General features: G+C 39.4%; 1 protein-coding gene across 2 annotated transcripts in view; it reads left to right on the top strand.

The window, feature by feature from the left end:
* The window catches only part of gpc5c (glypican 5c), a 214124-nt gene that overhangs the window by 35788 nt on the left and 151037 nt on the right, over positions 1-27299 (top strand). For both annotated transcript variants that reach the window (XM_052133237.1, XM_052133236.1), the window contains exon 2: positions 3282-3443. In XM_052133237.1, the coding sequence (XP_051989197.1) occupies positions 3282-3443 (162 nt within the window). The remainder of the gene's footprint in view (positions 1-3281; positions 3444-27299) is intronic.

Genomic DNA, 27299 nt, shown 5'->3' on the forward strand with positions numbered 1-27299 from the left:
TGGGAGGGGGCTGTCCCGTTTTCCACAAGCAGGAATCTTGTCACCCTAATTCAGATGCAATGTGTTTGATGTGCTTCATGTATAACCCCTGAAATTTTGTTTTATAATGTTCTGAAGTTTCATTCTTTTTAGATTAAATTTAAAAAATGGCTGAATTTGATGGGTTGAATGATATTAACCAATCTTAACAGTGAGCATTTACGTTTAAGTTTTAAGGAGACACTAGAGGAGGAGTTAATAGAGCCTTAAAGCTTTTTAACCCCCCTCTCTCAATCTTTCCATCGCTAACGCTCTCTCTCTCGCTACATAAATAAAGGTAATGTACATTCACCTTATTCAGCTAAATCAAAGTCATTATCTGAATTTATCCTGAAAATTCAGTAAAACTTGTTCTCTGGAAGATGTTACTTTCCAGTCAATTGTATTTATTTAGATTTTGTTTTTGCAGTTTTATTTGTTATTAATAAGCAATGCTGATGTTGGTGCTGACATGTAGACATTTCTTCAACTTCAAGCACTTTCATGTCCTAGTTAGATTTTTAGTAAAACTAACATTTCAACTTGTTTGTTTTTGTTAAACAGTATGATGGTCAAATAATGGTTAAAACTGACTTGAAAATTTTTAACCACTTTTAACATTTATTTTTGTATTTTTTCAAATGCCTTATACAGTATGTATAGATATTAATGTTTTAGTCTTGTCGCAGACCCAGATTTTCAATATCAAACTCTGAAAATCAATAATAAAAAAATACAAATCATATAGTTTAAAACTATGATCTAAACAAAGTGTTAAGTAAACATAAACTGTTTCATTATTTACTGTGAAAATTATTCCTATCAGTTATTCAATAATTATGACTGTCCGAAAGTTGTGGTGGTATTTCCACCACACCTAACAATTGTGCCCATAATAAAGTTTTTTTTTCCCCTCTCAAGTCAGTGTACTCATTTACCAAGTCAAAATAAGTGTCAGTAATGATCATGCTTGAGGTGAAGTATGAGAGAAGTGATGTTAGAAAAAAAATCTAGGTTAATATCACCTGTTAGGAGAATATTTTTGTTGAGAATCATTTCCAATCAAGCTGTAATTTTGCCAAGTTATGCAAAAATTGTGACTATATTATACATTTGTGTGAATTTTGAATACATAAAATGTTATCTATGACATTAGACTTAGTGAGACAAAAGAGACTGATATTTTATTACAAAAACATTACAAATTTAATTTCCATCTCCACAGAATTACAAGAAACACAATGCAGAATTTGATATGCTGGAAATGATACTGTGATGGGAATTTAATGACTTCCAGAAAAAAAGTAAAATCTCTTGTCATGCTTATACATACACTATTGGACATTTTACAGTGGACAAATAAACTAGTGACACGACAGTGTGAATAATGTTTTAACAAGACTTAACTCTAGATGTCCACAGTACTAAAAGCGAGAAGTCGAATAAACACCCTAGTATTGTTATTAAATTGTTTGAAAGGTCAGTGTGTTCTGTGGTTATGTCATCACTAAAGCAGTCGGACACATAATGTTATTGTCAGCATTTGTCTTGTGACTGCTTCACGTGTACCTGTATGTGTATCATTAACTTGACCAGTGTTATTTATGCCATCCCAGAGAGCAGGTGCTTGTGGTTTTCACTCATATTTGATGACCTGAATCAGTTCCTGGTATAGAAAAGGTCTGCCTGCCTGCACAACTAGTGAAAACCAATCCCAGATAGTTCTTCATAAATGTCCCACGAGTCGCAGTAGTGACCTAGTGTCTCTAAAGTGCAATGAGGACGTCTGTACAGCTTGGAAAATGGATTGAAGCTTCCTCATAGGCTGAACATCAGTCATCATAGGCAGATGGCCCAGTCTGTATATCTCGCTCTCTCTTTCTGTCTGTCTGTCTGTGTGTGCAGAATCTCTCTTTCACCCTCTCTCTCTCTTACCTCTCTAAAGTTTATAATTATTCACAATTTAAACAGAACGTTTGCATTATTTAATGAGTGTACTTGCTTAAATAAACCCAATGTCATTTGCCATTTTCTTATTGTGCCCAAGTCATCAGGTCAGATCCCCCAAAATCCCAATTTAACTCCTAGTGACAATGCAGATGTGTATGACTTTCTTCTGCTGAAACAAAACAAAGATTTTTAGAAGAATATCTCAGTTCTGTAGGTCCATCAAATACAAGCAGGCCTTTTGAAGCTCCAAAAAGCAGATGAATTCAGCATAAACATAATCCATCAGATTCCAGTGGTTTAATCTGTGACTTCTGAAGCAATCCAGTTGGTTTTGGGTGAGAACAGACCATAATATAACTCCTTTTTCACTGTACATCTTTCCATTGCAGTCTCTTGACACGATTATGATTTCAAGCTCGATTACACTTGAAATCATGATCACCAAGGAGACTGCTGTCAAGATGTACAGGAGTTATATTTTGTTCTGTTCCCACCCAATATCAACTGGTTTTAATCACCTTGAACAAAACTGAATATATTAAACAAGTATTTGGTCCAAAAACAAATGCGATAATTTCAATGATTCTCATTAGCTACATAAATTTGCCAAATTTAGAAAAAATATTGAATCATATTACCTCAAAATCAAACTTTGGACTTGCATGCAATGATCTCATGGATCAGGAATATTTTGCAGTGGATTGTGACAAAAAGGTGTTAAGGAAAGTACCGTAGTAGTTTGTGTTGCTTTTTAGTGTTTTGAAAGAAAATAAAATAAAAAGTGCTTTTTACTTTGGGGGCCCTTTAGCCTCTTTGTACCCTATTCCACTTGCAAGTTAAAATACAACTTTACAAACTATTTTGAATGTAGTAATATAAGCCAAACCTAGTTTGGATGACTACATAAGGCCTAGGATGGTGGGAATGTGAGGTACAATGCAGCTTTAACTGACATAAATGTTTTCATGCATTCCTGGTGCATTCTGGAAAATAAATTGAAGACATGACGAGCGAGTGAAAGAGAAAGGTTTTTGGAGTGTCAGGTTTCATTGAATCATCCTCTCACCAGTTAGATATTTCCAGTTCATGAGAGACAATATCACGCTCATTACTACAGTCACTGTAAATGGTAGCTACTGTAACATAATCACATGTGAGGGTGTGTTTGTCTCATTGGTGTTGTTGGGTCTGTGTTTATGTGTGTGGTTAGGTCAACGTTACAGTATCCCAAGATAGTCTGTAGAATTAAACTATATCCATAATAATGTGATACACTGTCTAAAGAATGCTATGTCTTTCTGTCCCTCTTTCAGATGTGGACCTCTCGGTATGTAAATACACTGGGCCATCATGCTGTACGCGAAAAATGGAGGAGAACTACAGAGCAGCAGTCCTGAGAGACACTACCCAGAACATCAAATCATACAGCTTTGAGCTGAAATTTCTAATTTCTGAACATACCACAGCCTTCCAGGGTAAGCGGATGGATGGATATAGGAACTAATTGGTCTTGAGGATTTGTATAATTAGACTAACATAATTAGATGTTCACATAAGACACTTTCTTGTGTTCAAATGCAGCTGAACATAGCATAGAGGAATAGAGGACAACCCAGGGGTATTGAGCAATTTAAAAGTTTTTAACTAAAGCTTTAAAACACAACGCTAATGGTACAAGGTGCTGTTAAAAGCAGTGCAAAATGCAACACATCAACCATAGACGTATGTCAGCATATGCATATAGATTAACAATTTAAAAGTATCTGTAACTTTTCATTACACAAAACCATGATAAAACGGAGACCAACTACCCTTTCCAAAAAGTTGTGTCTCTGAAATGAGTCCCTTTAAAGCACCACCACTAAAAATATTAAAGCTAAAGCAAAAAATAAAAAATAATCTAAAGATAGAACTATAGATGGATAAACTATTCACTTTCATGAATTTACTTGTCATCCACCAGCCATCTGATTGATTAGTGAGGTTGACTAATGAAATAATAACGTTAGGGAAATAGTTAACTCAAAAATGATAATTCTCTAATAATTTAATCTCCCTTATGCCTTTTCTTTATTCTGCAGAACACAAAGATAAATTGATGAAAATATTATGTGAATATTTCCATACAGTTCAACGCTTACAAGCACCAAAAAGGACATGAAGGCGGCATAAAGGTAATCTACATGACTAAAGTGGTTTAATCCATGTCTTCTGAAGCAATATGATGTACACGTGCCGTACAGGTGTGTGCATGTGTCAAGCGCAAGGAATTGTAATCGAGCTTCAAATCAGGATTGTGCCTATGAGACTGCAGATGTCAAGATTTAAAATAAGAGATGCATTTTGGTCTGTTCTCATCAAAAAATTATCATATTACTTCAGAAAATATGGATTAAACCACTGGAGTTTTGTGGATTACCGTTATGGCAGTCTTTACGTCCTTTTTGATCTTCGAAGTGTTGGAGCCTGTTGACATGAATTGTATGGATATATTCACATCGTATCTCTATCAAGATATCTTTGTTTGTGTTCCGCAGAAAAAAAACAAGTCAGTTGAGTTTGAGATGGCATAATATAACAAATTTCTAATAAATTTGAGACATCTTAGGGCTTCCTTGGATGTTTTCTGAGGCCCCTTATTTGGCCCCAGCCACCTGGTTAAGAACCACTGGGCTAGTTTACTTCAGAATGTTTTGTTGTCGAACCTCCTGATCCATCCCTGATGAATAGAAGGATATAAATAGAGAGAAATGGAAAGATAAATAGGATGGATTGATGAATGGATAAATGAATGAACAGACTGTAGAAGGATTACTGGATAGGTGGATGATGAATGAATATGTGGACTTATGTTTGGGTGGATTGATTGCTTTTCGTTTGACCCAGTTAAATCACCTCACATATATTTTAAAAGGGAATGCGATACTGATCGCAGAAGGTTTTATAATCCTTTTAAACCAACTGTTTAGATTAATTTTCAAACAGATACTCACGGATTGGCTGCCTCTGTATACCTGTCTCAGGGCCTATGGTTTGGCTCATATAATTGGTGGAGACAGCATGGTGTGTTTGTTCCATGTGGTTGTGATGTGTGTGATTGGTGGAGAGGGCATGTGGCATTTTGTTTTCTGTGGTTTGGCAGACTGTGAATGGTGGAGATGCTATAAAGTTTCATCTTTGGCATTAGCCTTATGTGACAAGAAGCCACATCTCATCATCCTGATTAAAGCCTCAGATGTGTCTTTTCGGAAAGTATGAAATAGCTGCAAACATTCAGAAGCGTTTAAGCTTAATTAGGCTATATTATGTTGGATTATGTTAGCTTCTGTAATATGAAGTCTAGGCAAAGTTAAATGAGTTTAGGTTAGCTTTTACTGCTTTAATTCATCGGAAGGGGAATTCAAAATACTTGCCCATACTCACAAGTGTGTCTAACCCAGTGGCCAAACCATAATCGGCAGTAGGGCTTTAAAGAATTTCAGTCAGATGCAGCCCTGTGTGTGCTTTGGCAGAGAGCACCGGTTGTTATTAAGGTCCACTGTCAGTTCATTCATGTGTATCAAGCTTTGGTGTGAATGAATGGGCTCTCTCATACACTAAATCAGGCCCACAGGGATCATCGTTTTAACATGATCCGCAACAGCAGCAACCCCAATAGAACAGGACAAACTTTCACACATACACTTACATCTTTATTTTCTATTTCTGTCTCCAAAGGAGGGTGCAAACGGCAAACATAGCCTTCATTTCTGCTGTTCAAACAACTCTGCATTTCCCTCTGTCTCTGTTCCCCCAAAATTATTTTTCTTTAATCAGCACATTTTGTAAGACAACACAGATTGTTCATTCAAAGACCCCGTGAAATTGTTTGATGAGCTCATGTTTCCTATTGGAACTATGTCACTACATACAGTATCAAATAAATAGGTATTAGGGGGAAGGGCATTCTTATTCTAGAGAGAATATTATTGGAGTGTAGTATGGGTCATCAATATTTTGGTCTAGTTTCCTGAAAGGTTTAAAATGTGTATATCTGCTAAAGGCTGAATTTGTTAACTTTAAGTGGTACCCTAGCATAAAGATGGCTAAGGTAATAGAAGTGTGTTTTTTCAACTTCATGCACTTTTAACACTGTAGATTTCTAGTAAGCAAAGTCTCCTTAAAAAAAAAATTCATACTCACTAATTTTTCAAATTTGTCCAACAGCCTTTGTCTCAGCTCTCTGTTCTTTGCTGAGAGAAGTGGAACCTGACATAGTCTTCTGCTGTTGTCCCCCATTCGCCTCAAGGTTTAACATATTTTGCATTCTGAGATGCTATTGTGCTCACTACAATTGCACAGAGTAGTTATCTGAGTTACCATAGACTTTCTGTCTGCTCAAAACAGTCTGGCCATTCTCAGTTGTCCTCTCTCATCAACAAGGCAGTTCCGTCTGCAGAACTGCCGCTCACTGGATGTTTTTTTTATTTATTGGCACCATTCTGTGTAAACTCAAGAGACTGTTGTGCGTTAAAATCCCAGGAGATCAGCAGTTACAGAAATACTCAAACCAGCCTGTCTGGCAACAACAATCATGCCAAGGTCGAAATAACTGAGATCACTTTTTTCCCATTCTGATGATTGATGTGAACATTAACTGAAAGCCCTGACCCGTCTGTGCGTGATCTTTGCATTGCACTGCTGCCACACGATTGGCTGATTAAATCATTACATGAATAAGTAGGTGTACAGGTGTTCCTGTGAAGTGGTTGGTGAGTTTATTGATCAATTATACCCCCAACTGAGACCTTCTGAATGTCAGTGTACAGTATAATTCACACCCTGACATGGACAAAGCTAAAGTAATAAAATCTGAACATAAAAGTCATTTGAATATTACCAAATATAAATAATGAGCCTGGTAAAAAGTTTATTTGACATTAATAAAATGTTGAAATCTTTTAGTTTTAATTAAAGTCAACCCCTTGTGACATAATATAGCCTGAAGATGATAAAACAGCCAAAAATGTAGTAAAAGCCACAAAACTCCAGTTATGGTTCCCTGTCAAAAAGCTACACTTTGATGCTGCGCTGATTTAGCACTTTGGGAACAAATTTAGGTGTGACCAGCTGTGAATATGTGTGCAACATGTCAACCAGAATTTATAGCCTCTGCTGGTGACATAATTGGATGCACCTGTAGCAGGGCTATAAATATATGCATCACAGGTGCATTGTCAGATCTTTTGTCTTCAGATCATTCTGTGTGTGTTGTGCTTCATGAGCATGTCAGAAAATTTCTACTTTCCCCAGTTAGAAGTTAGATTTTGTTAGGCAGTACGCAGAAACCTTTCTCTTTTTAAAAAATAAATAAATAAAAAATAACTGAAAGACAGAGCAAGCGGTGTGTGTTCCCTTGTTTACGCTCTATGGCTGAGAGGGACACACACCAGTTTTGTTTTGTATGTTTGGGGGAAGAGCATGCTGCTCTTGCGTTGGGGCGGTGCAGGTGCGAGCATTGCGATCTGTTCTCAGTCAAAATGCTTCGCACTCATCTTGCTTACTTCTGAGAGTCAGCACCCACACTTCCATCAAGGGGCTCTCGTATGGATCTGGCTGAGCGAGAGACGGGTCCGTCCCTATCGCTCACTCTCTCCCCAGATTCAGCTGGTCCTTTCCGTGAGCCTGAAGCGCACTCCGGCGCCTCTTCAGTTCATGAGGGGGACCGTAAATCTCTTGAGTCTGCGGACTTCGAGTTTCCCACCTCCAAGCATTCTGGGCATGATAATAAATCATCAGAGGAATTACTCGAGGTGATTACTCATGCGGTGGCCAGGCTTCAATTATACTGTCCACACAAACAACGCCTCATCAGTCCCTTCCTTACTTTGATGACCTCCATGATGAGCTCTCTCATTCATGGAGGAAACCTTATACTTCCTGTGTCTTCGTGCCCTCGATGTCGATATATTCAACTATCATGGGTGCTGAGGCACGGGGGTATTCGGCGATGCTGCCGGTTGAAGAGACACTTGTGGGTCTCGACATCATCGTTAAAAAGACCCACTCTCCCCACAAAGCCGTGCAGGACCACCTCCACGCTTATGGGGAAGGCTTATCAGGCAGCAGGTCAGGCTGGTGCTGCCTTGCACACTATGGAGGTTTTACAGGCATACCAGGCTGATCTGCTGAAGGACCTGAGTACGGGCACCACGGTAGATGAGGAGGCTTTCTCCTAGCTGCGTCGAGCCACGAATCTGTCTCTCCGCACCATTGGCTGGTCTATGTCTGCTTTAGTCAGCATGGAGAGACACTTATGGCTCAACCTGTCGGGCATCAGAGACAAGGACAAAGTTTTCCTTCTCGATGCAAAAGAAGTCAAAATTAATACCCATCTCAGAGAACCTGGCAGCATGGAAACTTCTGCCAGGTATTTCTACCGTCCTCCACATTTCAATGGCGTGGTTTCTACTACTGTGAAACCGTAGCAAGCATGTCTACTGTGGAAGGAACTGCAAAATCTCTTGGTCAAAGGGGCCATAGAACATGTTCCCCTTCCAGAGAAAGAGTCAGGTTATTACAGCAGATAATTCCTGGTTCCCAAGAAGGGTGGGGGGTTGTGTCCGATCTTAGATCTTCGAGGCTTGAATAGCTCAGTCAGGGCGTTCATGCTCAAGATGCTAACAATCAAGATGGTCACGATCGATCAATGGACGCATATTTTCATATAGAAATTCTGCAACAACACAATAAGTTCCTGAGGTTGCTTTCGGGGGCAAAGCCTTCCAATATCGAGTTCTTCCATTTGACCTAGCCCTATCACCCCTCACATTCACAAAATGCATGAATGCAGCACTGGCTCCTTTGCAGCCGCATTCTGAATTACATAGACGACTGGCTGATACTGGCACAGTCTCAAACACTCGCAGTTCAGCACAGGGATATCGTCTTCGCTCATCTGGTTTCTCTGGGTCTGAGACTCAACGTCAAAAAGAGCGTTCTTTCTCCCACTCAGGGAATTACCTATCTGGGCATTGTATGGAACACTCTGGCATGTCAGATTCTAATTTGGACCCAGGGAAAGCTCCTGTCAGTCAGGGCAGTTTATATCCCTGGATGCCTGAATGTGGGAGCCGATTTAATGTCCAGACAGAAAATACCAACAGGGGAGTGAAAACTCCACCCCGAGGTAGTGGAACAAATATGGGTGAGATTTTACAGGGCAGAAGTGGACCGGTTTGCCTCTCAACAGACAGCGCAGTGTCCCCTCTACTTCTCTCTGAGTCACTGAAGGGTACCAACTGAGGGACACTGGTCTTTCACCTGAAGTTATCGAGACCATTCTAAGTGTTAGGGCTCCCTCTACTAGAAGAAGTTACGCCAATAAATGGTGCAGCGAAAGATGGTGCAATGAAAGATGGTGCAGTGCACATAATGCAGATCCAGTTAACTGCCAGATTGCTTCAGTTCTGGACTTTCTGCAGGAAATATTGTCAGCAGGCACATGCCCCCCCCACTCTCATGGTTTACGTGGCTGCTCTATTGGCTTGCCACGCCTTGATTGACAGGGTGCTGTTGGGGAGACATCCTCTGCTCTCTCGCTTCGTTCGTGGAGCCATGCGACTGAGACCTCCTGCTAGGACCAGGATCCTTTCATGGGATCAGCATCTGATAAACTTCTGACTCTCAAGATGTTTTTTCTTATGGCAATTACTTCTCTAAAAATAATTGGGGATCTACAGGCTCTGTCTGTCTTGCCAGCCTGCTTAGATTTTGCCCCAGGACTACCTGCCTAAGGTTCCTTTCTCGACTGTACATCTGGTCACTCTCGAAGCCTTCTGCTCCCCGCCGTTTACAACGCTGGAGCAGGAAAGACTTCAAGGACTTTGTCCAGTCCGTGCCCTTCAGACTTATGTCTTCCGCACTAGCCGTAAGTCAGGACAACTATTCGTTTGCCATGGGGGCGCCACCAAGCAGACAATGTCGCATTGGGTGAGGGACGCGATTGCCCTGGCCACGAGGCGCATGGTCAAGCTTCATGAGTAGGTATCAGGGCTCACTCTACCAGAGGGGTCTCCTCCTCTAAAGCCTTGGTTAGAGGTGTCCTTCTGCAGCATGTTTGTGATGCGGCATGCTGGTCCTCTCTGCTGACAATCAATCCATGCATCTTGAATGAATGTTGCATTTTATGTAGCACTTTTTTGGACACTACACTCAAAGCGCTTTACACAGTTAACAAGGGACGCTCCTCAACTACCACCAGTGTGCAGCATCCACCTGGATGATGTGACAGCAGCCATAGTGCACCAGTACACTCACCACACACTAGCTATTGGTGGTGAGGAGAGAGAAGTTAATAGAGACAACTTATGGATGGGGATTATTAAGAAGCCATGATTGAGAACAGCCAATGGGTGGAATTTGTCCAGGACACCAGGTTTAGACCACTACTCTTTTTACAAGAAGTGCCCTGGGCTTTTAAGTGACCACAGAGAGTCAGGACTTCGGTTTAACATCTCATCCGAAGGATCATGCCTTTTTCACAGTATAGTGTTCTCATCACTATATATTCCATTCTTTAATGATTCCATATAAACTTCTAGCAAAGTGGAGCCAGTTTTGTAGCATAAGATGTAAATTCAGCGGCAAAGCCGTCTGTATGCAAGGCCTTAATTAACTTGCTAAGCTCCTCCAAGGTTATCTCAGAATCAAGATAATTTTTTTGCTTGGCGGTTAGTTTAGGAATTTCTAATGGTTCCACAACGTTTCTAATATCCTCTTCAGATGAAGAAGATGTGGATCTATAAAGATCAAGATATAATTATTAAAAAGCATTGTTAATATCAATGACCGTGGTAAATATTTCTCCACCAGCAAATTTCACTGAGGGAATGGTAGAAAAAGACTCTGTTTTATATAACTAGCCAGAAGTTTTCCTGCCTTGTTCCCTGACTCAAAGTATGACGGTCTTGCCCTGTGGCATATTGTATGATCTTGCCCTTAAGAATTGCCTTAAGTGCCTCCCAAGCCATGCCCACAGAGGATACTGAGGACCAATTGGTCTCAATATAGGCATTGATTTCAGCCTTATCAACATGTGTTGGAATTCAGTATTTTGCACAAGGGATACATTAAAACGTCAGCTATATGATTTCCTTTTCTCCATATGTGGCAACACCTCTAAACACACCAGGGCATGATCTGAGATTAAAATGTTTCCAATTGAGCAATCAGCAACTGGTGAAATGAGGGACTTAGATATATATAAAAAAATCTATTCTAGGGTAAATCTTATGGACTGAAGTACAAAATGTATAGTCACTCCCAGATTGGTTCAAAAGTCTCCAAATATCTGTATGACCAAGATTTTTACACATCCTGTGAAGCGTCAATGCTGCTGTAGGGGGCTTGCACACTTTTGCTTCACTATGGTCAAGGACTGGGTCAATTAAAAGATTAAAGTCTCCTCCCAATATTATATCATGAAGCCAAAATAAGACTTTGTCCCTGAATTTCAGCTAAAACAACAATGACTCTTCCTAATTGATCTTTAAACTGTTTGAGACATTTGAATTGTAGATGTTTACTCATCAGTGTAATGAATCCCCTGCTTTAACTCAAGCCAGCACTAAAGAAAATTCCCACCCCATATCCTTACAAATTTTCAGCTTCCTTCGAGGAAATATGCTTTTCTTGAAGAAACACTATATTATATTTCTTACGCTTAAGAAGAGAAATAACCTTCCTTCTTTATATGGGGTGCCCCAACCCATTCACATTCCATGTGGAGAGAGTCAATCCACTCATATTAACATTTTACATTTTGACATATAAGAAAAAATAAATTGTGTCAAAAACAAGATAATAAAGACCACATTCCAACATTAGAGCAACCATCAAAAACTGACCATCTCCCAGAACCAAACAAACAGAAAAAAGAAAAATGTGCATGTAAACTGTCGTCTGACCCTCTAAACTCAAACAGTCCATGCACACCTATGAGAACCCCTGCTTTAAATTTGGTGTGAGATTACTCAATTCTGGTGTTTCTATACACATTTTGTGATACAGAATTACTCTGCAAAAGATAATCTATAAAACAAACTCCAGCGTATAGGTGGAATAAAAACAAGTGTGTAGATTCATCCATAAATCTGTCCTGAAGGTGTGTTACTCCTTGTTACTCACTAAGGTGAGTATACAAAATAAACTCCAGCAGCTAGGCGGAACCAGCACCAAAAAGTGCTCAAATTCGTCAAACAGTAAAACAAATGTTCAGTGAGCCGATCCACTCGGCTGCAACGTACGTGCAAAAAAATTACTTAATCACTCCAATGTCTTTGCAAGAAGTACTCCACAAAACAAACATGCATAAAACTATCCTAAAGGTGTGTTACTCTATAAAATAAATTCTACCCGCTAGGCAGAACCAGCACAAAAAAATTGTGTAGTTTCCTCAAATAGTCAAACGAATGTTCAGTGAGCCGGTCGACCCGGCTGCAATGTGAGTACCACAAGATAACTTACTCCATTGACTTTATGAAGGACATCGCTTGCTGTGGGCATGTGAATGTTTTACGGTCATCCTTAGTATATATTCTAAATTTGGCTGGGAATATCAGTGCAAAAGTGACCTTCCATTGACATAAAAGTTTCTTGCATTCCTTGAATCGATCACGTTTCTCTTTTGTCAAATTTGCAAATTCTGGAAACAAGAAAATGCTGTGGTTTTTCCAGGAAAGCCTTCCTTTACTCCTCGCCTCATGAGATCTTTATCGGATGATCTCAGAAATTTGGCCAGAATTGATCGGGGCCTGCCTCCCTCGCCGGATCGCCCAGCAGGAACCCTGTGAGCTTGCTCGATTTTCAGCTTATGGACCGCTATGTCAAACAGATTCTGAAGGAGCCCATCCAGGAATTTCACCATTCTCTGTCCCTCTTCGCCCTCAGGAATTCCAACGATACGGACGTTATTCCACCGGCTACTGTTTTCCATGTCCTCCAACTTCTCCCAGACACGCTCCAAATCCACCTTGGTCGCTAGTGGATTAGCAGATAATTGTCATCTCCGATGACTCCAGATAATTGATCCATTTCTCAACATCATTTCTCAACATCCCCCACTCTTGTAACCATATCAGTGAACTTCGCCTCCATTGCAGTAATCGAGCAATGTTTCACAGCAAGATCCTCAAAGTCAGTAACAACCTTCGTCATTATCTCTCACCGCACTTCCCTGACTAAATCGACTCCCAGGCTCGAGGCCGACTCGGGCACATCAGATTGAGCATGTAAGTATCTTTTAATGTAAGTATCTTTTAAAGAGGATTTTGAATTCTTTGACATATTGTCCTCCTAGAACATTTACAGAACAGTGTGTATCAAATCTCACCGGTTTATATAATTAAAAGTGTTAAAACAAGCAAAGTGTGCAGAGCTTGCCGTTCACACATCTGATCCTCGCATGGTATCATGTGACCTCCACCTTAATATACTTGTAATGATTGTGAGAATATGTTTTTCTCTAAATAATATAACAGACTGTGAGAAGGCCATGTCTGTTTTGCTGTCTCCAGCATGGATTAATCATTCCCCTTTGGTGTACACTCATAAAATCTGATTATAGACTTTATCTTAAAATTAATTAGAAGGATTTCTGAGGTTTGCCCTCATTAATATAAGAGCATAGCTGGGAGGTGTGTGTTTGTTTGGGTTGTCTGTCTGTTGCTGTGTGTTTGAATATCTTCCCATTTGTGTGGTTTCTTGTCTAAAGCAAGTTTAGTAAACAGAGTTGATTCTAATAATCCAGCTTCAGTGCATTCAGCATGAGAATGGGTGGGTGTTTGTAGTAAAATAATAAAGTTAATATAGTTTTTGCTTCAGGGGATGTATATCTGTGATTGTCGAAACTCAGGGAAGAGACTGATAAATGATAACAGGATGAAGAGATGGGGGACACATTTAGAGTTTAAGGCACTGTCAGTGAGAAAATTAATATCAATGGCAAAGGCTATGTTCATAATGTTCAGAATAGTGATTAAATAATTTTTCAAAAAATATGTATTCCTCTCTGTTGAGCTGAGCTATGCATCCCTCAGAATGGAATATTAGTGTACAAATTTTCTGCATTCTATGCAATATATGGTCCTTAGTCAATGTAGATGCCTTATTGCTGTGAGGGAAAGAATAATAGTTCCTTCTATAGGTATTTGGCCACTGGAACTTTCTTGGAAAGATATTAGAAAATTGTAAATGTTTTATCAACTATCGTTTTTTCAGCAGTGGTGCTGTTTTGTGCACGTCCATGAGCCTGTAACACCGGACCCGCATTAATGCGTGCTGGTGGAGGAATAGCTTAAGTGCCAACTTCAATTTCAGCCTGGGCCACATCAGTGTTAGGAATTCCCTCAAAAGGCCACTTGAAAATGTGGCACCAGCACCTGTTTTGGGAGCACCCATGCCTTTACAAATATTATTGCATATTTTGTTCATTGAGATGCACATTTGACAGTAAAGCATTAATTTTGAGTTTGGGATGCAAATGTAAATTAGGATATTGAAAACAGTAACATCTGTGAAAAAAAATGAACACCTAGTTTTTATAGGGCTAAATTTAAATATTCTGACAGTGTGACTAAGTTTGGTCTCCTTTACAGATTCCTTTCATCAGGCACCTACTGATTAAACTACAGTCATCTCTCGGAAATTCTGAAGGCAAACAAAATCACCTACATTTTTTTCACAGAGCATTACAAGAACAAATCTTGGTTACTGTTGTAACCTCAGTTCCCTGATGGAGGAAACGGGATGTTGTGTCGATGTAGTGACACTAGGGGTCACCCATGGGAGATATCTGAGAAATGGCCAATGAAAATTGGCAAATTTGTATGCCATTCCCCTTGACATAAGGGTATAAAAGAAGCCGGATTGCAACCACTTATTCAGGTTTGTGCTGAGGAGCCGAGACAGAGTCCCATTTTGGCGGGTTGTTCAGTGTTGTGGCAAGAGGGACACAACGTCTCGTTTCCTCCATCAGAGAATGGAGGTTACAACAGTAACCAAGATGTTCCCTATCTGCCACTCACTCAATGTTGTTTCGATGTAGTGACACTAGGGGTCGCTATACAATATGCCACAACCAGCAGAACTGTTACGTGGACTGGCGGTTCAGGGGCAGGCACGCCACTGCGTGCCTAGTAGCAAGTGCACTCAGCCTCCACGTAACCTTCCAGATGCTCCACGAACGTCTCAAAGTCCCTCGTACCCAGAAGGGGGGGGCAGTCATCAAGCCGCGACGGCTCGGGCAAGCATGGCGGTCAGCTCTGCGTCAGCATCAGACTGTGCGACCACACCTGAACCATGCCAGCCTGCTCTCCGATGCAGCAATCGACAGCTCATCCTGTTCTCGAGCCCCAAAAGCGACATTAAACTCTCCCTGGGGCAAGCTGCCTGTCTCATCTCAGAACTCGACTGGGGCAAACAAGCCTACTTGGGAATGTGAGGTCCATGGGGTTCACCCGGCAAAACCACTCCCATTGGGGTACACAAATCGCCCCCCCAACGCTAAGTGACCACAATGCTGCCATGGTCATGCTCTCGCAGTGAGAATATCCAACAGCTTAGAATGCTTTTTATGTTTTGAGGTGAATGGACATGCAGTGGAGTACATAGAGACCGCTTTGCTCCGAAGAACAAATATGAATGAGTAGTTTCAAGCCGGCTCCATTTATACCCGTGTGTCTGGGGGAGTGGCATGCAAATTCCACTCGCCAATTTTTATTGGCCTTTTCAGACAGATCTTTCAGAACATATTTTAAATGGAAGGAAGAGTAGTTTCATAATTGGTCCATAAAAATTATGAAAATTTACCTTAGTTCTTCCATGTAAAAAACGAACATTTTTGTAATAAAACAGCAGTCTAAATTTATTTAGCAGCTGCTTGCTTCAGAATTCATATAGGAGAAACACTGCAGTACACAATATAAACAATAGTATGCGACAATGTTGTCAAATGATGTTACATGTATGTTCTTGTTCTGAGAATTGTTGCTGATTTGCAGATTGTTTACAGATTTTTATGTTTGCCTACATCTCCCTTTTCTTTTATTGTGTCCTTACTCCTAGGAGACATTATACTGGACCTCACTACATTGCATTTTGTATTGAGTGAGTTTTCATCTCCATAGTAAGTACAGTTAATTTTTACTCAAGAAGAGTACAAGTATCTGCATTCGTATTGCTTTTGTTTCATTTTTTGTAAATAGAAGTTCAAGTCAAGTGCTTTGCATTGTAGGATGCATTATTTCATGGTGTGTGTGTGCTGTGTTATTATTATGCTGCACATTTTGGGAATTGTAGGCCATTCGGGTATTTCATGCATACATAAAATTAGCATACTGTGCACAATATGCATGAAAATGAGTTACGCAACAATGAGCGTGAAAGTAAAGGCCTTCCCATAAGTAGCTGTTAGACCTTTTCTCCTTTTCTCTGGGGTTTATGAAGACAGTGACTCATTCCCTGTCTGTCCTTGGGTATGTGTGTGTATGTTTCCATCACACTTTCCAACACTACATTTTCCCCTAGAGGTTTGAAGAGGTGCAAAATAGCAGATGTATGTTGCATAAAGAATTTAGATTAAGGGGAGGAGAACAAGGATAACTTCTCACAGACCCCAAGTTTCAGTAAAAACAATCAACTTATTTGTCAGTTTAAAAAAATATGCAAACTTTTATGCAAAGTTAGATGAGATGTTGAGAAGAGACATTTCACCCCTATTTAAACTGGTTTGAACTAGTTTATAATTACCTTAGAAATAGTATCTTATGTTTTACCTTCTCTAGTAAAGAGTAAAATAAAAAATATTTCCTCTCAATTTTAAGATTGTGTTCATGATCAACCGTACATAAAACTTTTCCCATACAAGTTTAAAATTCTCTAACTCTTGGAGAGGAGATGACCCAAGAACCAGCTGCTTCTATTACTGCACACACTCAAAGATTTGAACAGTTCTGAAATGTTCTTCAATGAAAATCTGTGTGTGAATTCTAGTAAAATATCTCATTACTGCTCGGCAGTGACAGTAGACGCCTTCTTGGGACTTTATAGATGGCACCTTGCCAGATGGGCTGTGGGGAAAGCCTTCTTGTCTTCTTCTGTCTTTCATTTCTTCATTCTTTCTTTACCCATTTTTGTTGTTCGTCTTTCACTTGTAAGTGATTGCATGACTTTCAAAGTCTCTGAGGAGCCCCCTCCTTGTCCACGTCCTCCTCCCACAGATCATTTGGCCTTTTTGGAGAGTAGATTTAGCCACTGACTAATTGAGCTTGCCATGTTACTTCCTTAGCTGGCCCTGGACTACGACATGTATCTCCTAAGTAGAAAAAGAAAAAGGATGGAGACATAGAGACATTTTGGCCTGAGTGGACGGATCATCCCAAACTCAGCGCTTGCATCAGAGCGAGTGGGCTCAGGACAGGAAGTGGTGGTCATTCCGTACCTCTGAGCAAATCTAGTGGCTTTAACCTCACACGCAATGCACCTGCTTTGTCATTCCCATGGAAACAGAGGAAATAGATGGATTCTAAACATCCCATTTGGCCCCTGCTGACTAGCTGCCGTGAGACAGATGCTGGTGTTCGAGGAATGGTGCTGGCCCATGTTAATCGCTCAGGACAGAATGAATGCTTTTGTTGTTTGCTTAACAAAGGTTAAAGAAAGATTTTGAGCCACCCAGCTGTCTGCACTCCTTTAAAGAATGCATGCTGAGCTATTTGGTGAGGAAAAACAAAATGCAGATTCTCTGGATATACTTAGCTGCACCAGTGTTAGTTAACAACAAACACTGCAGATGATGAGAGGCTTGATTGAGACAGAGGAGAGTGAATTGTTTAAGACATTAAAAATTAAAACAGTGAGTACGAGTTTCTTCGAAAAAGGAATCCCCACAAGAAAATCCAGCTAAATCTAAACTTAAGTTCATAGCTGGTTTTGCTTGGATTCTGGCTGGTCTTATTTTTGTGGTCATAGGTTGGTCCAAGGTGGTCTAGATGGATCATCAGCTGGACTACCAGTCAGTAAGCCATCTTGTTCTAACTGGTTGGTGCTGGTAGACCACTAATTACCTGCAAAATAATATACTACCAAGTTTCAAAAACAGCTTGACCACCTTCAATTGAAATTACCTGCTTTTTTCAAGAAACGGGAAAACCTGCTAGAACATCAAGCTAACATGTTTTCTAGCTGTTAGATGGCTATTAATGGCCAGTTGACTGGTACCAGGTGATCTAGATGGATCCTCAGCTGGACAACCAGCCAGTGAATCTTGTTTTGATCTGGTCGGTCATCTTTATGTTCAGGAAAAGGGAAGCCGACCAGAAAATCCAGATAAATCCAGTTTAAGGTGGTGGCTGGTTTTACATGATCTCTAGCTTGTCCAAGCTGGTTATTTATGGTAGATAGTTGGTCCATGTTTAGATGGTCATCAGCTAGTCTAGCCAGTCGACCCAGTTATAATATGTTTTTACTATGGCAAAACTGGTAAACCACCACAGACCAGCAAATAATAACAGCTATCTTGTTCCATGTTTTTTTTTCTTTCTTTTTTTCAGGAAAGGGGATGTCCTGTCCAGCTAAAACCAACTTAGGTTTGTAGTTGGTTTTACATTGTTTCTGGCTTGTCCAAGCTGTTTTTTGTGGTCATTTGCTGGTCCAGGGTCGGCTAGATTGGTCATTAGGGCTAGATTGGTCACTGGACTTCAAGCCAGTAGACCAGGTTTGAATCATCTTGGTTGATTTAAGTCAACCTGGTAGACTATTTTGGTCAACTTAGTTAAGGCTAGTAAATCACCTTGGCTAAGCTGGTGAGGAGCTGCTTAACAATTTTGCACAACAATAACTTTGAAGGTTGTTTTTTGGGTTAACATCTCTTGATGGTTCCTAACCAAAATGATTGTCGAAGCATTCTGAAACAATGCCTGAACTTGTTGACCATCTTGATTAGTCTGATGTGGCCTGGTTTTTCCAGCAGGGAGAATGGGATTTAATGATATATGTTTAAAAGAAAAGGGAAAGAAAATAAGAGTAGAAGTGGTTTGTAGGCCAATGGACGTCAGAGGAGAGAGGGAGTGGTATCATCTCTAGAGTGTCATTGTGGCCACTTTCACACGCCTCTTAGGTTGACGTCTAACTACTTCATGTCTCATTATTCACTTCATTACTTCAGACTGAAGTGGACAATCAAATGCACAATCCAAACCCAATCATGGCTCAAACTCTCCACCCTATCTGTCTCTTCCAACATCTTAAGGCTATCCCTACACAAGGAGAGAGAGGAGAGATGATGATTTAATTTCCTGTTGTTCAGTCTTTCCTAGAGCTTGGTAAACATCAGTGAAGGTTTCATGAGGCAGAACTGCCACCAGTCACTACAGATGTTAATATGTCTGAACAGATGGAACTGTGTAGAGTATGTCTAGTTTGGAAGAGAAGTGTTTTTCATTCTGGAATTAAAGAGATAGTTCATCCAATAATGATAATTTGATCATTATTTACTCACCCTTATGTTGTGCCAAACCTGTATTCTGTGTAACACAAAAGTAGGAATTTTGAAAGAATCATGATGAAGCTCATGCTAAACAACGACAGTTCATAGTGACTAGGGACTATCAAGCTTAACAAATGGCATAACAACTGGTGCACACAATAAGTCTTATGAAGCCAAACAATAGCTTTTTTCTACAAACCGAAATGTAAAATGTTTTTCACTGATAATCTTACCTCTTCTGAAGCTAGCCCACATTCATGGCCAGATTTTAAAATGGTTCATTGACATTATTGACACCACAACAACTTGATGGGAGGGCAAAATAATCCATGAATAATAACCTCAATATTATTTAGTTCCTTGCACAAATTTATTGTACGATCTTGAAGACTTGGAATAATGTGCATGATTCAAATGGTCTACATTATGATTTTTATGGTGCTTCTTATCTTTTTTTTTTTGTTGTTGTCCTTTTTGGAGTTTAACAGTCCCTGGTCACACACACAATTTCTTTTTTTACTTTTGTGTTCCACAGAAAAATAACAGCAAATGGGTTTTGAAACATCATGAGGGTAAATAAGATGAGTAAATAATGAGAGAAGGGATCAACAGTCCCTAATACTTGACCAATTTTGTTTCTGTGGGTCCGTAAGTCTTCTTTTTTTTATTCTCTTTTCCTCAGCTGTCTAATCTGACATGTAATCTAAACCTGACAGACTTATTCCAGAGTTGTAATTGGGTTAAAAGTTAGTTCTATTTTACTTATTTCCAAGACAAAGGACACACAGGCATGTAATGCACTAGTTCATTATGTTGGGCAACACAAATATGTCAAACCCATTGTTTTCCAGAAACTATTTGAATTTACACAACAATTTACCACAATGTTGCTGGACTTCAGACACTCTTGCTCAATCATAACAAATTCCAGAGCTAAATGATGACAAATGGGGGTTCACATATATTATCGGCACAGAAATCAGAGCTGCCTCTTGAGAAAGACATAACTGATCTTTAACCAATCAACTTTATCCTTTAGAGAGCGCAGCGTTTTCACACAAACATACACTCAGACAGACTCTACATTCTGGCATCTTTGGTATTGTTTATCTTAGAGACTTTCGATATAACATGGCAGCCATTTTAATTGCTAGCTGATGAGGGAGATCAGTTAAACATTCCCCTGAACACTCCACCTGTTCCTCTCCTGAAAGTGAAGACAACATGGAGGCGAAGGGGTAGGGGTGGCAGCAGAAGTTTTGGACAGGTGGTTATGTCTAGTTTGTCTTCTGAAGTGTAATATTATGTGCTGTTGATTTAAACTTATGTACTCACAAATGTTTGTTTAGTGATCATTTCTGAACTCAGGGTTTGAACCGATTGTGAAGCAATTAAATAAGGTGTAGTGCAAAAGAATGATTATATGGTGTTTTTGCTACTTTTTGGGTGCATTTATTTCTACCACCTTACATCGATCTTACAAAGTAAACAGTGTTTTTTTAACAGGGAAAAATCATGAATATAAAATGTTTTCAACCAACACACATTTTTGGCCATTACCACAATTTTGCATTAAATGTAAACACTTTTATTAGTGTTCTGTCAGTTCATTCAATGTGCACATGTCATATATACGTGTCTCTTTACGTTTTGGACTGAAAAAAAAAAAAAAAATGATTATTTCAAAATCTCATTTAAATGTGATTTTCATGCATTGCCTGAATTTTGGTAGTTATCAGCATGTTGGTCCCACTTTATATTAGGTGGCATTGTCTACTATGTACTTACATTAAAATACATACAATAAAATGTATTTATTGTGTAACTACATGTTGTTCCTGAAAATTCTCACACGATACACATTTGCTGCGACTGAAGTTGAGGTTCTGGACAGATGGGTTTAGGAGTAGGGGTAGGGTTAAGTTTTAGGGGTAAAGTTAACAGCATGACTACAGATGTAATTAAATGCAGGTACTTTAAATGTACACTGGCAGGCACAAGTTTGGAATAATTTACAGATTTAGCTGTTTCGGAAGGACATTGGTACTTTAATTCACCAAAGTGGCATTCAACTGATCACAAAATATAGTCAGGGCATTACTTATGTAAAAATCAGCACCATCACTATTTGAAAAAGTATATTTTGATCTAATCTAGACCAGCAGCCATCGCTCCAATGCCTTATCCTTGAGTAATCATGTTAAATTGCTAATTTGGTACTAGAAAATCACTTGCCATTATAGCAAATACAGTTGAAAGCTATTTGGTTCATTAAATGAAGCTTAATATTGGCTTTGTGTTTGAGTTGCCAAAGTATGCAATAGACTGTCATGTCTTAAGGTCATTATTAGGTCAAAAATGGCACAAAAAGAAACGGCTTTCTCTCGAAACTCGTCAGTCAATCATTGTTTTGAGGAATGAAGACTATACAATGAAATTGCCAAAAACTGAAGATTTCATACAAAGGTGTACACTACAGTCTTCAAAGACAAAGGACAACTGGCTCTAACGAGGACAGAATGAGATGTGGAAGGCCAGATGTACATCTTAACAAGAGGATAAGTACATCAGAGTCTCTAGTTTGAGAAATAGATGCCTCGCATGTCCTCAACGGACAGCTTCATTGAATTCTACCCACTCAACACAAGTTTCATGTACAATAGTAAAGAGAAGACTCAGGGGTGCAGGACGTATGGGAAGAAATGCAAAGAAAAAGCCACTTTGAAACAGAAAAACAAAAAGAAAAGGTTAGATTGGCAAAGAAACACAGACATTGGACAACAGATAATTGGAAAAAAGTGTTATGGACAGAGCTTTTGTGGGATCAGCTAGCCTGTAAGGTGCGTGATAAGTGTCTGACAAGCCAGCCACATCTATGGCAAGTGCTAAAGGATGCGTGGGGTGAAATGTCACCAGAGTACAAACTGACAGCTAGAATGCCAAGGATTTGCAAAGCTGTCATGGCTGCACAAGGAGGATTTTTTGATGAGAACTCTTTGAAGTTCTGGACATTTTTTTTTTTTCAAATTGTAATAGTAATTTTTCACATTATTAATGTTTTGACTCTACATTGTGATCAGTTGAATGCAAAATCTGCACATTATTCCAAACACAAAATAAGTACATTGTATCAAATGCAAAGTACATAGTAGTTAAAAACACCTAATATAAAGTGGGTCTAGAATTGATTTCATGCATGTAAGTAAACATACAGATATGATAGTATAGAGAGGACAGGAAAGTTTGTGGAGAAGAGGAGGAACAGGATCAGGAAATGTTGAAAGCCTGATTCGAACTTGCGTAGTCTTTATGGAGCACGTGCACTAATTAATAGGCCAACGAGAATGCTTTGTACATATATACACTTTGTACCAGTATCTACAATGCAAAAAAGTCCGTTTTTTTATTTGAAATAAGCCACATGTTATTGATAAACAAAATGGCATAAGATAAAGTCTTGTTTGCAGAGAGAGAAAAAAAAATAAAGATTTGCCAATGGGATAAGAAAAATAAAGTACTTTCCCCTTAAAAGGTTTTCTTCTTATTTTGTTTAGCCATAAATATTGTATTTTATTTTATTTATTTATTTTATTTCACTTTTCATGTACACCTATTTTTCTTTAAAGATGTTTATATGTTTTTACCGGAAAAGAGACAAAAATACTAAGGAAATCATATTTTGCAGTGTTGTTATAGTGATTCCTGAATCACTTGTTAAAGATGTCCTCTCTCTTTTTTCTTATAAACCTTTTCCTCCTTTCTTCATCATCTAACATTGAAGTTTAATGCTGCGTGTTCTCACGTCACAGCTGTTTTAGTCAAGGGTGTATGAATTGTCACTAATTAAAGTGGGATTTTAGATCCCCGATCCAGAGGTGATGAACTCATATCTGTGTCAGAGTCAGAGCCGTATGAAACACAAGCTCTTGGCTGGATTACGGGGCTTTCTGGGGTAGAAGATGATTGACAGACAATGGATCCTTGTGTCTCGGATCACCATGCCCCCCGTATGCTCTGAATGATGACCGTGGTGACTGAGGAATTTTGCATGGCCTTGTGGGTAGGGTCCCCAGTCCCTTGGCCCTGACAAAAGTGGGTCACTGTGGGTTATCTGGTTTTACAGGACCAAACATGTTGGGCAGAGCTATTCAATTCCATTCCTGGAGGGTCACAGTTTAGCTCCAACACTAATTAATTGAAAGTATCAAAGCAATTGCCAGGAGTTTTTCTCTTCTAAGTCCAAATGCATGTTTCCAATGTTTTCTGTGCAACCCTTCTGCTTTTTTTGCCTAGCAAACACATAAAAATGCTTGTAGATTTACAGTTGATATGATCTGAATTAAAATACCGTATAAAAATACATATTAGTTTATACATTTCTGAAGGTGTATTGAACAAAAATCCACTCCTGTGAAGTACATGAAACCAGGGAACATTGATCTATCCCGGCAACAGTACTTTAAGGTGGAAGCACCTTGTCTTATCTTTGCACCATCATTTTGCTCAGTTTTACTCATCCGAACGAATCCTTTTGCCAGCAGGGCGTGTGTTTAGGAAATTAGTTTTGGTCATTAAGTGGATTAGTCATCTCTAAAAGCCTTTTGAAGACCTTCATAAGAGGCTGTATAACTTCCAATTACATGGCTGTAAATCTGGCCCCCATCTTGGCTCACTGGCATCCCTGCAACACTGCATTTGCATAGCTTGCAAACCAATAACTTATGGAGCGCTGCTTTTCTCTGGAGCCCAGTGACAGGTATTAAATGTTCTAACCCTAAACCTTTATTTCTCTCTGCTGTGCACTTTTGGATCCAGAGACGATACCGGTACTTGAAGTGGAATATTTGCGTAATGCGCAATGCATACTGCGTAGTATTTACTAGCTACTTAAATGTTTTTTTTTATGTGAAAAAGTATGCAGTATGCAATGCTGAACATCATGTATTCTATACAGAACATATGCATACTGTGCACATTATACTGTACACACTACATACTGAAAAATGTACTGGTTGTATGATAGTATGACATTTTTGAGAGGGACTATAGTTTTAGGGCAAACCAGAAGAAATGCCATGATTATGGAAGACTGTTGTATCTGCTCTGTATCTGTACTCTATGAAACAAAAAAGACTGAAAAGTTTGATGCTTTGCAATTATGGAATTAACCAGAAATAGAGTTGACAGATCAAATGAACAATGTCTGGTAGTTCTTATGGTGAAACACTAATGGGGCAACAATTGGTCTCAAATAGCTTTTTCCCAGCTGTCAGCCCACTATTGGTTTGAACGGGGCGTTAAGTTTGGTGTGTGCGCTTGTCTGCCTTTCATTGGATTTCCCCTGGGAACTCTCCTCTCCCTCCTTCTTTTCTTCTTCCTAATGTTTAAATACCCTTTTTTCCAACGTTCCAACGAGGTGACTGCAGCTCCATGTGGATCATCCCTGATTCTCGTGGAATTAGTGTCTAGTTCCATCTGAAAACATTGGGATCATGCATTGTGTAAGCGTGTCTTAAGACAGACACAAATAATCACAGATATTAGCTTTCAAGAAATAGAGGACAAAAGTGAAAGGATTTGGTTTTGGACACTGGATTTTATAAAAACATTTTGGAAGGAAAAGTTCCCCTAAAAATGAAAAATCTGTCTTTATTTACTTGCCTTAATGTCATTCCAACCCATCCAGACTTTTCTCTCTCTTTGGAACACAAAAGTGATTTTTAAAGAATATCCTAACCACTCTCTTGTATCTAATAAAAGTGAATATAAACTTAAGCTCTAAAATAAAAAAGCACCATTAAAGTGGTCCATACAACTCGAGCAGTCTTCTGAATTTATATGATAGCTTTGGGCGAGAAATATTGTAGATCAGAATTTAAGTTGTTCACTGCTAATCTTCCCCTCCAGTGAGCTGTTAACTACTGCCTTTTGATCAAGTCAGTGAGTTGCTTCAAATGATTTGTCCATGAATTGTACATTACTGCTACTTTTTTATTATAAATTTCAACTTTGACTTCCACATTCATCATTTACCATTTTGTTTTCAGCGATTCAAATTATTTGCCTATATCTTCACCTACTGGGCAGGGAGGATAATTTATTGTATGGATTAATTTTATATGCTTTTTGGACCTTCAATGTGCTGGCAACCATTCAATGGGATTGTATGGACCTACAGAGTTGAGATATTCTTCTAAAAATCTTTGTTTGTGTTCAACAGAAGAAACAAAGACATATCTGGGCTGACATGAGGATTAGTAAATTATGAGAGAATAACATATTTTGGGTGAACTATCATGTTAAAACTGCGTTTAGTTTATTCCTCACCCAAATCTTCCATTTGATTTAGAATACTTGTGCAATATTTTACAAGTCATTTGGACCAAGTTACTTTTATGGTGCTTTTTTTGTCATTTTGAAGCTTTACTGCCACGGTCCTCATTCACTTTCATTATATGGAAAACATGCAGGATATTTTTCAAAATTTCACTTTTGTGTTCCACGGAACAAAGAAAGTCATACAGGGTTTGAAACAACATGAGTGTGTGTAAACACTGACAGAATTTTCATTTTTGTGTGAACTATTCTTCTCTCTTGCCCACCGAAAAAAACACACTTTAAAGGAGTTCTATTTGCCATGCAGAGATGGCCTACAACAACTATTGCAAAGTCGGCCAAGTTTCGCAGCACTCTGATCTGAGGCCTCAAGGCCAAATTATTTCACCTCCCTCACTTAACACCCTCTCTTCTGTCTCCTTGGCTCTCTCTCTCTCTCTGCCGCTTCTGGCGATTTTACTCTTGCTGGTGGCATGAGACTGCCCTCTGAAACACTGTAACCTTACACTGGCACATTCTGTTTGTGGTTTGCTGCTCTCATTCCAAATCAACTTGCCTATGTGGGCAGACACACATGCATGCACATTTACGGTTCATAGGCAGACATTAACAAACATGGCAAGTGGCCTTTCCATTCCTTCCTTTCATCTTCTGCAATCCACTTTTCTGTTTATTTAAAAAAAAAAATCTCATTCCGTTCATTAGTCTTCTTTGATTTCCACTTCCAATTTTCTGTCTTTCCCTTCATTCATTTGAAGGGCTTTCAAAAGCTTTTAGTGTATAGTGTCTCTGTGGACCTGTGGCCTAGTGGTTAGTGCATGCGCTCCTATACATTGAGCAGTTTTGCTCATATGGACATCGTGAGTTTGAATCTGGCTCATGGCATTTTCAGATCATGATCCCCTCGCTTCTGGTGAGTGGCACCACTCGCATTTTCTTCCAAAAATGTTAATTCTAGTTTTTAATACGTCATTATGGTCCAGTTTCAAAAGGTCTGTTTCATGAGCTCACGGTATGGAGAAGAGAGTCCTTGTGATGTGTTTTGCACCAGATTAGCTATATGGCCCTCTGCCTCTTCTAATTAGTCATTAAAAAAAGTGCGACACCCCCTTATGGAGACAGGTTTGGAGTGTGTGTGCTCGCGCTTGTGGGGCCGCAGCTGTTGTGACTGGGGGAATGCTGTTGTTGTATTGTCCAATTTGACAGTACTAATGGGAGCCTCGACAGCTTATGGAGTGAAATGGAGAGATCCGCTTCTGTGTGAGTGTGCATGTTTGTGTGTTGCCTGGTCTCAGTTTCGGTCCAGTTGCCGCTGCTCTTCCATCCTCTAACATGCTTTCAGTCTGACATCATTGGCCATAGAGAGAATGGCACCCTGGGTTCAGTCTGTGTGTGTGTGTGTGTGTGTGTGTGGTCATGCTTGACTACAGCACAGTTGAATTGAAAGGCTGCCCCTGCATTAACAAACCAC

Source organism: Xyrauchen texanus, chromosome 9, assembly GCF_025860055.1.
Source record: "Xyrauchen texanus isolate HMW12.3.18 chromosome 9, RBS_HiC_50CHRs, whole genome shotgun sequence".
NCBI classification, from domain to species: Eukaryota; Metazoa; Chordata; class Actinopteri; order Cypriniformes; family Catostomidae; genus Xyrauchen; species Xyrauchen texanus.